The following is a 14,122-nucleotide window of genomic DNA, read 5'->3' as shown; positions in this document are numbered from 1 at the left end:
TATTGGCGCACTCCGCTGCGCATTTGTCTCACCTATGCGCTGGAACTCCTCCTAGACGAGGGACCATTTCTTCCGATGCCCTGAAGTATAAAAACTTGAGGCTGTTCGAATCCTGCGGCTTTGGCTCGGTGATCCGGATACGGAATTATCTGATGATGCCTTTGCGGCTGTTGTGCGTCTGTTGATCTTCGAGGTAGTGTTGTCATGATGAAGTACCTGGTCGCAGTTTAACTAACAAGCCCCGACGCAGCGCTACTGGGGCACGGTGGAAGACTGGAAAATTCATCGTGATGGCTTACAACGGATGATCGACGCCCGAGGTGGCGTTAAGACATTACACGATAACTGGCGGTTGGAGCTTGTGGTTTACCTGTGGGTGTTGCAGCTTCGTAACGAGTGTAATGAGTATATGCTCTCATACTGACACGCTTAGTGTCTCATTAATGTCTCGGCCATCATGGCTCGAGTCCACGAACAAGCTTGAACGTATCTCTCGCCCTATTTTATCATCAACCGTCGTGCAACCGGCACCCTCTCTCGACGTTCAAAAGCTTCGCTGCCTTTGGCTAATATCGTTCATCCAAGACATCAGAATCTTTATGGGGTCGTTCAAGATACATCCGTGGAATACGCAATTGAGATTTGGGAAGCTGTGAAATTAGCCTGGGAACCCACCACTGAGAACAAAATCATCTTCAATCTTCCATCGACTGTCGAAGCAACAATGCCAAACGTGTTCACCGACCAGATCGAGCTCTTCTGCCGCGGTATCTCCCAGCGAGAAAAGGTCTGCGTATCAGTTCATCCCCACAATGACCGAGGATGCGGCGTGGCAGCAGCCGAGATGGCTCAGTTGGCTGGTGCAGATCGAGTTGAAGGATGTCTATTCGTGAATGGGGAACGCACTGGAAATGTCGATCTCGTCACGTTGGCCCTCAGCCTATATACTCACGGTATTTCACCCAAGGTTAACCTGAGCAATTTGAATGAGGTTGTCGCTATGGCAGAGGAGTGCACAAAGATCGCCGTCCATCCTAGAGCTCCCTATGCAGGGAAATATGTATTTTGCACATTTACCGGTACGCACCAGGATGCCATACGGAAGGGATATAACAAACTCAAAGAAAGTGAGAGACTTGGAGCTACGCGGGCGCCCAAGTGGAAAATGCCATAACTCCCCATGGATCCAGTTGATCTGGGAAGGGAACACGAAGCTATTGTGAGGGTGAACTCTCAAAGTGGCAAAGGCGGCGTTGCCTGGCTTCTCAAAGAACGCTTTGATATTGATATGCCGCGAGATCTGGAAATTGAATTCACGCAGGTCGTGAAAGCACATGCGAATATCAGTGGCTTTGAGGTTACCCGGGAGACTATATTTCGCTTGTTCCGGGAACACTATATCCATGTTGAATCCGAACGATTCCGGCTGCTGAATTGCAGAGTCAATCAGGCCAAAGGAAATCGGGATGCTACATACGTCCAACTGAAGATTTCAGTACAGGGCTCAGACCATGAACTTGAAGCACCTGGAGGTGACCTATTACCTACCATACTTGATGCCCTTAGGTCAGTCGGTTACGACTACGAAGTACTGGACAACCAACTGCAATATATAGCCAGCCAGGATATGATGACGTCTTTTGTCAGACTGGGTACAGCTGGAAACATCGCTTCATGGGGCGTGGGCATGCATAAGAACACAGATTGGGCTGTCTCACAAGCAGTAAGTCAAGCAGATGTGAGGGTCTGACCACCCCGTTAACAGATTTATAGATATTGGTGGCAGGCCAAAAGATAATGGCAAGCCAACTCAACGATACTTTGTCCAATTAGACGCTTTCTATGATGTGTGTTAGGGCGACTAGTTGGGGCACCAGTCTGCGGTTAAGCAACTAAACTGGTGATGCACTTGAGCATATTTACTCTGTTCATGCTATTGTCTAGTTAAACACTCGGGTACCGCTGCGGATAGTATTGTGTCAGTCGGTAGTGGAATATATATTGATGTATTGACTCCTACTAACCAATGGTTTCTGACGAGGAGACACAGAAAGGTAGTATATCAGGTTACTTGTTAGATGAGGACTAATAGTACGAGAATGGAAAACATGATATTAATGATACAAACAATAACCAGGACTCATATGAAGAGAGGGCCAGTAGTACGAAGCATTCATTAATATGATAATCATGATTCAAAAGATGATCTATTGTCATGCATACTGATCTTTATTTTCAATACTACAGAGTTCATATACCATAGAACATACAGAAGCGGTAGCCGGTCGGTTGTTATCTTACTCGATAGAAATACTTATGACATCTTGTTTCTCCACCCTGTTAGTGGCGTTAGGCAAAAGTCGTCACAACCCCTATTACTTCCAGCCGAGAACCCCACACTGCAACGCCGCATACCACGCATCCCCAAACTCGGCCCAATTACTCACAGAAAGTAGTGTGTGCTGAATTTCCCTGAGATGCTCGCACGCAACCAGCCCTGTCCCGCGGGATCTTCCTTCTGCAACTGACTCTCAGCAAGATTAGCTAGCCACTCCCTAGCCTCTCGTCCTGAATGAAAGGCAGTACCAACGCCGGTGCGAACACGTCCAGCGTTGGCATCGAACCCTGTTCTGCAGGACAGGGTTTTCATAAATGCCGCTGTTGAGTCAACATCGTGGCTCCAGCTACCCTCGGAGACATACACCGCCCCATTGGAATTTGTACCCATAGGCGATTTAGATTCAGCCTCCATGGGTAGAGATGCGAACCCCGTCCATCACACGTGGCGAGGATACAATTGGGTTTTAGGACTCCTTGCATTTCGCATTTCGCCCTGAGTGGCAAGTCTGGTTGCAGCAAATAACCAGAAACTTGAGCACAATATAACGATGCCAAATGTCTCATCCGCAAAGGGCAGCCCCTTCAGGAAGCCCCCTTTCTATAAGGTAACGGAGCCTGGAAGTTCCTACTCTATAGTGCAGCTGGCTTTCGCTGCTACACTCTTCGCCGTCCGCGGGTCACCTGGTAATATGTCAAAGCCAATCGTCCTACCTTGGGTAGTATATCTGGCAAAACCCATTGTGATGGTGCCACGCCCATATGCAAAATCGAAAATGTGGTCCGTGGTTAAAAGGTGAGGCAACAGAAAGCCTGTTTCCGATCCAACTGTGCGTGTTTGCTGCGTTGCGACAGTAATTGCGAGGTTAGCCTCGTGTGTAAGGCCTCGCTTCTTTTTCTGGTGTCAGATGTTTCTAGTTTTAACCCTAGACTTTGTTCGGAAATGATTATATCCCAGAAGTTGTTTTCTTCAAATTGTCTCTTATATGTGGTCTGTGCGGGCGTGGTCACCCGGACATAGTCGCTAAATACTGAACCAGGTTGACAGTCCGGCTAAGTCTGGAAATTCACTCCGCGTGGGCTCAAGAGATATAGTATAGAACATCAACGTTGCAGCTTGACGGCGTCCTGATGGTGTTTAGAACCTGCTATCCATGTCAAATGCCCGGGATTATATAACACCAATTACAGTTATAGAGTTGGGATTAGAAAAAAGTGACAACAAAAAGGGATGGCATCAACACCTCTTTGTAGCTAATAGAATCATTATTTTTGTATATCTACCAGTTAATTGTCCATATCAGATACTAATATTGCCTCCAGTTCCTTACACGCGGGCATGAACGAGAGTAGCACATGTCGTCGCCCCAGAAAGAAGCCGTTATGAATCAAGAGCTCTGGTCTATGCAGCGGTTACCCTTCACCCTGTCTATTATAGCATCAGTCAAAGAAATTACTTTGTTACTAGGTTTGATTCAGCCGGTATTTAGGCTATTAGAAGCTGGAGAGTCTACGTTATCCTGCGCCTGCATTTCGAGGCTAAACCAGAATTAAATCCCATCCCCAATCACAACATCATTGATATCATGACCGCGCTAGTACAGCCCTTGAATAAGATTCCTTGGTTGGTTCATGCAATATAGCCGCAAGGCAAACGAAGGTCGTACGTGTGGTGAACATGCTGTATATAATAATGGCTATAGTAGAGTTTCTATCGCAACCCGGGGCTTAAATGGTGCATTTGACTGAAGTGACGGTTCTGAGTACCATACCAGTTCTAAGACTGATCGAATGCTTGACAACTAGAAGCTGGGAAGTAACAAAAAGTTGGACAACTGCAGTAAAGCTCCAGTAATGAATTGTAAGAGGCACTACTGCCACACCACCTCACTCCCCTCATGCCACAAGCTGCCGCTTACCTTAGCAGGTAGAGTACCGTCCCCATACGGTAAGTCTTGGTTTCTATAGAATACGCAAGGCAACTCCGTTCAACTTTAGTGCGCATTATACCTGAGGTATTTACTTTTAGTCAGGCATTATTCCTACAAATAGAATGGTACAGTTTTGCCGGCTTCAAAACATGGGCCTGGACAGTGCACCATACCTTCTAACGTCAGTCAATCGATGGTCTGGCGGTATTGTCCCTGAAAATCATAGTCCATTCTTCATTGAAGTTTAAGGTTGGTTCGCATGGGGATACAGTGGGATGTCAGATATTTGCGTTGCCCCTTATTCCATGCTAGCCGTTCTGCTTTCCTAATTAAGATATCTAGAACTCTATCTAGAACTCAATAAGCTGTATATCAACCATCCGCTTAAATAACTGCCTGTATGTGATGAGGCATGGTTTAATATAGATTTTAAAATACTCTTTTATCAATTGCATGCCAGGCTTTAATTATTATATTTATAAGTCTCTGGCAAGTTTTTTTAGTATCTGAAGTATATTCTAATTCTGAATATAATTTATATATCTTAACTTTTATAAAACTCTATAGATTTTTGATAGGATTCAAATCAGGTAAGTATAATAATTAAATTATAATTTCTACTTCTATATCTTAAAATAATTTATATATAATATGAGCTTAATATACAGATATCTTATTATATATAAAGATATTTCCAGTCTATAATCTCTGGTAGAAATATTTTATAAATATTATAAATAATTTATACAGTAATATCTTAATGTATAGATTCTGGATCTTCTTATAAAAATAAGAGATCAATATATTTATTATATTAAAAAGCAGTTTAAAATATCTGCTTAATATTCTTTTTATAATATATAATATAAATATCACGCTTAATAATCTATTATTTTAGTAATTAAAAAGTATAGATTTATTAAATTCTTATACCGCGCTTGACTGAGAATTTATCTGACCAGATAATATATAGAAAATCTTTAAAAATATACTTTATATATTATTAAGCCTATCTTAATTTCTTTTTTATATATTAAGGAGTAATCTCTAGCTACTTATATTATTTTTATTTCTATATATATAGTATACGGAACAGATATTAAACTATTTTAATTAAAGAATTACTTTATATAGCAGTAAAGAGTTTATATATTTTAATATATTAATCTTGCTTTATTAAGTCCAATAACTTCTACTATTCTTTAGAAGTAATCTTTTTAGATTATCCGGAGTAAGGTGTAGAGTATTACTACTTTTAAGTATATTTATATTTAATTATAGTCTATATAGTAGTATAAGAAATATAAGAATAGTATTTATAAATTATTATAAAGATTTATTTAATTACTTTTAACTTATAGAGTCTAGTACAGATCTCTGGGATTAACTCTTTGCGTGGCATCTTTATATAGCTTACTTACTTACTTTAAGATTCAGGGCTCTGTACATGTTGTTTTGGTAGGCAGAATAGGGGTATTTTAATCTAGTTAGGAAGGTGGAAGTGTGTTAAGGGTGTAGTAAGAGGCGTGATAAGTTTGATTACTATATACAAACCTAGCTACCGCTCTGCTTTGAACTGATTGCTGCTTCCCCTAAATGCCGGGAGACAGTGAGATATATTATTAGAAGCGGATCACATGACTTTGCCTATTTTATGTGATCTGCAACCATATATTATTTTTATAAATCACAGTAAGCCAGCTGGCCTGTTTTAATACAATTCTCTTTTTCTAGAGATAATATTCCCGCAGCTGTAGAGTAATCTGTATAATCTCACATATTTTCTAATTAGAAAATCAAGATATTACTATAATCTGACTAATTAAAATACCAGAATTATAATCCTCTTTATTATTATTATATAATTATATCTTTTACTCTGGAATTCTGTCTGCAGAATAATACTGTATATATATTCTGTAGCAGGCTGGTATAGAACAGTAAATATAGTCTTATAATCTTATATTTTAGAAGATAAGAATTTACTTATAAATAATTTTATTATTTATTATATTTAATTTATATTAATAAATTATATAAGGTCAGGGATGTTTTTCTTATTTTTTTCTTTTTATAATTATTTTTTCTTTCTTTTTTATAGTATATTGCTATACTGGCTTACTTATTCAATAATAATAATTTCTAATATTTCTTTATATTATTTATATTCTTTTATATAAATAACTTGCTTGTATATTTTCCTTTATTATTTTATAAAAAATAATTATTTAATATATTTTTCTTACTGTTCTGCGTGGGTGGCGGTTTATATAATAATCTGTATAATAAAAATATATAATCTGTATTTTATATAAAAAAATAGTTATATTAAGTAGATTTTAAATTTATATACAGCTTAATTATATATTATATATATTTTTATATTAGTTATTAATTTCTTTTCTTCCTTTTGAAAGTACACAGCTAAATATATTACTGTTTATTAAGAAATATATAGAAATAAATAATAAAATAGCTTATTCTTTCTATACTTCATATATTATTTATGCTTATACTGCTATCTGTATTATTATTATTATTATTATTATTAATCTTATTATATTTATTTTATTTACTGTATCTATCTCCCCTGTTATACCTGCTACTGTTACTATTATTATTATTATTATTTTTTTTTTCTGGTACACTGCAGCTGTTCTGTGTACTAGTAATACTACTGGTATCTTATTTTTATAAAATCTGTTTCTAATATTAATCTTTATTATATAATATTTATTAATTATATTAAATATAATTATTACTCAGCTCACCACCATCCCTGTATACTAATAAGTAATTCTCTTATTTTAAATATATTATATATAATATTTAGTTAATTGGTGTGATAAGTTTCCAGTAAGTATTATTATTTAATAACTGTTATTATAGAGACCTACTACCACTGTTAAATATAATCTAGTAATATTTTATGCTAGATTATATTTAAAATAATAGTATTAATCTTTTAATATATAATTTATTAGCCCCGGGGATCTAGTTACAGAAATAAAAAATAAATATAGTTTACTACTATTACTTTTTCTTTTTTTATTTATATTTAAGATTTATTATTCGGATATATATAATATTATAGAGATAATATAAAAATATAAGTTAGTTAATTTATATAATATTAAATATTTCTTTTAATAAAGTATTAATGCGTGGTTGGATAATTAAATAAATATATTTTAATATTTTCTTTTATTTTTCTTTTATAAATAATTAATTATTAAATAATAATAATTATATATATATATAATATGTCTTTATAAAATATAAATAATAAAATATATAGTACTAATTATTTATATTATCTTTACCAGTAAATAGGTGCTGTCTTTAGTATTAATTAAAATAACTAGTCTTAATAAATCTGTATATTTTTAATATTTATAAGAAATTTCTAGATATCTTTCTTAGGGTTATAGTTATATTATTATACTAAGAATTCTCTTTAGATTTTTCTAATTTTATATATAAGAATCCTTTTTATCAGCTATTTCTAATGCCTGTTAATTAGTATTAATAATAATTAATAGAATTTACTTATTTAGAAGTAATATAGCTCTAGAAGTAAGATATAAAAAATTAAATATAGATTTTTATATTTTAATAATAATTATAATTTATATGACTATAATCTCCAGGTATTAATTATTAGAAAGAATCTAATTTATTAATAATCAAGCTTTATATTTAGATAAGTAATTATGATATTTTTAATTTATACTATAATTTTCTATTCTATCTAAAAAATCTTTTCTTTATATTTATAATTATATTATTTTATTATTATTTTCTTTATCTTATCTAATAAAACTTCAAGCATTTTCTTAATTTTAGTAAGAATATCTATTCACTCTTTTATAATAGGTGCTTTGCCTGAAGAAGATTCTTAATCTATATTAACTTATAACTAGAATATAAAGCCTATTAATATCTTATAAAATATGATTTTTATAGCACTGTGGATTATATTATTATAGATTATTTAAATTATTAGAAACTATTAGAACTAGTTATCCTGGAAGAAATTTAAGTAGACTTATAAATAATATTTAAAGATCTGATTTTAGCGCTCAGTTTGTCTATCTGTTTAGAAGTAGTATACTATTAATAATTCTTTATAAGTATTTATATAATAATATAAGATTATCTAGTATCTGTTTATAAAAATAATTTCTTTATTAGTTATTAACTTCTTTATATTTTTAAGAATAAATATAATATATTTATATATTAATTTTATAAGTTACAGAGCTATAATATCCTTCTAGTAGAATAAATAAAATATAGATTTAGTATATATATCTACTATTATTAGAATTATATTATAAACTTTTCCTTGTTATTTACTCAGAGGTAAGCCTATAATAAAATCTATAATTATTATTTTTCCAGATTCACTGGGTCATGATAGTAGTTCTAGTTTATTATAAGATATATTATAGTAAATTTAAATTCTTTAATAAAGATTATATATTTTTATATATCTTTTTATCTCAGTATGTATATTATGCCACTAATATTTATATTAGATATTTTTTAAAATATATTATTCTTGATAATACCTGCTTTCTGGCATATTATAATTTATTTATAATATTTCTTGTCTTACTGCTGAGCTGGCCAGGATTATTATATATTTATTTTTTTTAAATAAATTTTTCTTATTTATTTTCTAGGTCAGGTTATTCAGTTTTTCTTTTATAAAAATTTTAACTTTTTACTCTTATACCCACGGGTTCTTTTTCTGTATTTTATAAAATAAATTTATTATAGAATCCTTCAGGTCAGAATATATTGTCTCAGATCTAATTATTATATATATATAAATTTATAATATTAAAAAATCTAGAATTCTTATATTATTATTAATATTTTTTTTATCTGTAGATATATTTTAATATCTACAGGTATTTTTCTTTATAAATATATATTTAAATATTTAACTAGTTTTTTATATAGTTACTTGAGCTATTTCCTGCCAGTACTCTTTTAAAAATTCTGTTTATTTTTCTAAATTTATTAATTTTTTTAATAGCTTTGTCTGTAATATAGATAATAATAAGTTTTATTCTATTTTTTCCAATGAAAGTATAAAATTTAAATATTAGCTAAATATATCTGTAGGATTCTTTTCTTCAGACTGATACTTAATTATAAAATTAAATACTGTAAGTAGTTCTATTTATCTAGTTTATTAAAAGCTTAATTTCTTAAGTATAAAACTTAAAAAGGTCCTAAGATTAGCATAATTAAATTTTATTATAATCAGAAATTTGCTTCCTTTCAAATAATAATATTATTATTTAAATATTTTTATTATAATAAATAATTCTTGATTATTTATAAAATATCTGTATTCCATATTTATTATTTTTTTTAAAAAAAATATAATAGAATGCCATACTCCTTCTATCTATAATTATAATATAATTATATTAATAATAAAATTTGAGAAATTTATCTTAAGCTTAATTTATAGTTCTGGATTAAAGTACTGCAAGAATAATATATTTTAAAAAATTTCTTTTAGTTTTTTAAATACTTTTCTTATATCAGGTAGAAGACTTAGAAATTAATCCAGAAATATATATTATTAATAATTTTATTCTGGTATTATAAAGATTTCTGATTTTTTTTCTCTTTTTTTTAATATGTGAGCTCTGTGAGGGGAAGAATAATATAAAAATAATTTTTAATAAATTATCTATAAAAATTCATAAATCCTATAAATACTAGGATTTTATATATAATTTTTAGTTCTAGCCATGATTAGATTATATTTATTTATTTTTTTTTATTAAGATTCTTTCTGGCCCAATTTCAAATTCTAAATAATATACTTTTTATATATAGAATTTATACTTTAAGATTTTTATTACTAGCTGATATTTTCTTAAATAATCTAGTATTATTTATATATGCTTGACATAGTCCTCATAACTTTATAAATATATAAAAATATCATTAAAATATATAATATAATAAATATTAAATAAATTATTAAGTACATAGTTTATATAGCTCTAGAATATAACAGATGTATTAACTAGACTAAAAATATCATTATATACTTATAATAGCTATAATAAATATAGAAAATAGTTTTTTATTTATTGTTTTTTTTAATCTAAATATAATAGTAGATGTTATACAGGTCAAGTTTTATAAAGATTTTAATCTTATTAAAATAATCTATAATTTTACTGATTAAAAGTAAGAAATAGCAGTCTTTAATAATAATTATATTTAATTTATAGTAATCTATACAAAGATATAATATTTTATTTTTCTTAGAAATAAATAGAATTAATATACCCGCTGAGCTTTAAGAGGGATGAATCTATTCTTATTATAATATAATTATAATATATTCATATAAGATCTGGAGCTTAGTCTCTGAAAAATTATAGATTAATTAGTATAGAAATTGTTTTTTTATTTTTAACTTAATTATATAATTATAGTTAAAATATAATATAAGAATACCTATCTGTTCTTTAAAAAAAATATTTATAAAATTATTATATTTATCCAGGAGTTCAGATATGGTATTTATATTTATTATTTATATATAAATAATTTTTAAGTCTATATAAATTTATATTATATAGATGTATATTTCTTCTTTAAAAATAATATTAATATCTCTTTTATTAATTATTTCAGACTATATTTTTCTTATATAATAGTATTAACTTTTTTTTTCTTAATTAATATTTAGGTTCTGGCTTCGCAGCCAGGATATATTTAATATTATATAAAAATCTTATATATTAACTATATTAAACTATTACTGGTTTTTTTTTTCTTATTTTTTGCAGTTTATAATATTTGTTATAAGATTATATTATTTATAAGAAAGTATATAATATTTATTTAAAGTCTTTATATAACAGAAGGCTTAATTTAATAGATTTAATTATTATTTTATCTATAGCTGGCTTATAAGATTTACTTATATATTATAATTTATTAATATATACACTAGTACAGGGCCTTTAGATATATTAATTATTATTTATATATTAATAAAATTAAAATTTCTTTATAGTTAAAATTCCAGTACTGCTACTATATACAGAACTAAAATATTTAATTTTTTATCTATACTTTATTTTTTAGATAGTAAGTTATTATATAGCTCAGTTTCTGGCAGTGGTAGTACTTGATATTAGATATAAAATTATTTATTTAAAATATTTTTTTATTATATTTAAATTTATTCTAAAATCTTATTTATATTTTCTGGATCTTATATTATCTAAATTACTGTAAGTTTTCTGAGATAATATTTTAATATTTTTCTGTTTTATTACAAGTATTTCCCGCTGCTTTGGTATCTGATCTTTAATAATTTATAAATAAATTATAAAAATATTATATATATCCAGTTTTCTAGAATATTTTAAAGTTTCTCTATTCATTTCTTTTAATATCCAGATATGTAGATAGTTCTTTTGCTGGTTCTTAATATATAATTTTAGAAGTTAAGTATATTATTAATAAATATATTATATAAATTTATGTACAGATTGGTGGCTTTTTTATTTTATATTTTAATAATATTAATTTATATCTTTTTGCAGGTTTATAGAATTATTAAGTTATTAAAAAAAATTATAATATTTTAGTTAAGTTAAAGTAAGTTATCTATTAATAAGTATTTTTTTATTATATTACTCCCACTGAAGAAGTAGTAGAAAATATAAATAAAAGATAATATCTACTATTTTCAGACTATCTTAAATAAAGTAGTATATATTTTATATAAAATAATTTTTTATATAAATCATGTAGATGCGGTATTTAATTATTTCTTTTTTAAAGTATTTTTTATCTATTATAGGCCTAGCTGGTAGTTTTATTAAATATATAAAATTTTTTTTATTTTTTTTCTGGGGTTTTCTCTGTTACAGAAAAATAGTAAAAAAATTTTATAATCTAGAGTATTATTATCTTATATCTTTTATTATCTTATCTAGATCTATGAGTTATTTCTGTAGTTATAATTTTTAATAAAATCTCTCTTCTTGTGTAGTTATTATTTTAGTATTATAATATTTTTATTATCTGAAAATCTATATAATTTGGAGATCTTACTAGTTCCTGTATTAGTCAGGTATTTATTATTCATAGTTTCAGTTATTGGAAGAAATCAGATAATAGAATTATTAAAAGATTTCTGTGAGCCTTCTCCTGGTGTTGTGCTTTAAATATAAGATATTATATTATTTATCAGATTTCTTTTCCAAAGCAGTGATTAAAATTATTAAGAGTATAGTAAGAAGTATGATAAATTTAATTATTATATATAAATCTAGTTACTGTTCTGCTTTGAACTGATTACTGCTTTTCCTAGATGCCGGGAGGCAGTGAGATGCGTTATTAAAAATAGATTATATGACTTCGCCTATTTCACATGATCTGTGACCATGTGTTACCCCCATGGGTCGCAGTAAGCCAGCTGGCCCGCTCTAACAAAGTGAAAGTAGTTAGCATAGAATATGGGGCAACGCAAATATCTGACATCCCACTGTAGCTTTTCGTGTAGGGATCTAATTCTGGATAATGTTGCATTGTGAAGAATTCTTACTTCATTCCTCACCCCCCTGCATGCCTGTAGAATTCCGTATCAGAGGATCTGTAGTGGACTTAGATCATATTCATTGCCTTGGTCCGCTGAAGACAGTCTAGAAAATGGGTTGCTGTTAGGGACTGTTACAGGCTTACAGCACGATAGTATCAAGGTTATCTAAACTGCCAAGATGTGGAGACATCTGTTAACCACTTAGAATCAGATAGAATTATTACAGATAAATAAGATAGACCAGAGTGAAGAAATCGTATCGTCGAGGTTTGCTACTACCATTACGATTGGCCCCCCTTCATATGGCTGATCGATGAGTGAAGTCCTTAAATCAGGCTAAATCATAGGTCGCTTGGATATTCCCGTCATATGATGCTTTGCGAACTTATCAACACATCCAACCGGCATAGGCGTTTAACTAATTGACATCCATCTAAATAAGCCTGATTGGTATGTCAAACTTCTGTCGGCAATAAGGTACCATTTACACTGCCGAACGCCAAGATTTGTCCCATATGAAGGTCACTAGCAGCATTTCGGTGGTGAGAAGTGGCTGTTGTTGGGCGTGGCTGATTAGATGAGTACTGGCTTAGGCTTTGCAACTCGAACATCCTGGTACATAGACATGAAGGCTGTGCGAAACTTGTCTTCAAAAGGAATGCCAATTTATATCCGGTACCCCATATTGACCAACAACTTGATTTCATGATTAAATGGGAACCTCCGGGATTCTAGGTTGTTAGGTGTACAGGTTATTATCTTTTTGATCGGCAGCGGATATGGTTAGGGGCTAAAGTTTTGGATAAATAACCGAGGGACAGATACTCCGAGTGTTGAGGTCTTGAGTGGGTCTTCGGACCTACATTGATCCAGCCCAGACGGCAGGAGCGCCTTCTTTGCCTCTGGAGGAACCACCCCCTCTAACTTAGTTCGCCATCCTACCCTGCTTGCTCGCATGTTCCTAGTTGTTTACAACCTCAATCCAATCATTCTAAGCGACCCTTCCTTTGCTGCATAAGCCTTCGTTTTTATTTACGGAAGTATACGCTTTCAATAGAGAGGGTGCGTAACAGAAATATCACCTTGGTTCGGCTTACAGAAACGCCTTAAAAGGTCGTTCAGATCCCATCTTGTTGCAGTAGCTTCCACAAGCCAAGGCTATCCGAAGTCTGGGCTCTGGACCCTGATCTAATAGTCCTGGGATCTCACCGTGAATAGCTAGACAAAGGTTCTCTTGGCTGTCTATTTTTGGAGG

The 14,122-nt window shown here is 30.5% G+C and overlaps 2 protein-coding genes across 2 annotated transcripts; one reads left to right on the top strand and one right to left on the bottom strand.

The window, feature by feature from the left end:
* Positions 1 to 724: 724 nt before the first annotated feature.
* LEU3 (regulatory protein Leu3) lies at positions 725 to 1,174 on the top strand (the record flags this gene model as incomplete). Its single annotated transcript, XM_041688296.1, has 1 exon — positions 725 to 1,174. The coding sequence occupies one exon, from the start codon at positions 725 to 727 to the stop codon at positions 1,172 to 1,174; it is 450 nt and encodes a 149-aa protein (XP_041542095.1).
* A 1,269-nt stretch (positions 1,175 to 2,443) lies between these two features.
* AKAW2_40011S (uncharacterized protein) lies at positions 2,444 to 2,752 on the bottom strand (the record flags this gene model as incomplete). The annotated part of the gene is made up of 1 exon (XM_041688295.1): positions 2,444 to 2,752. The coding sequence occupies one exon, from the start codon at positions 2,750 to 2,752 to the stop codon at positions 2,444 to 2,446; it is 309 nt and encodes a 102-aa protein (XP_041542094.1).
* Positions 2,753 to 14,122: the final 11,370 nt, after the last annotated feature.

This window comes from Aspergillus luchuensis, chromosome 4 (genome assembly GCF_016861625.1).
Source record: "Aspergillus luchuensis IFO 4308 DNA, chromosome 4, nearly complete sequence".
Classification (NCBI taxonomy): Eukaryota; Fungi; Ascomycota; class Eurotiomycetes; order Eurotiales; family Aspergillaceae; genus Aspergillus; species Aspergillus luchuensis.
Note: the sequence above shows the minus strand (reverse complement) of the source record. Positions and strands in the feature narration are given on the sequence as shown.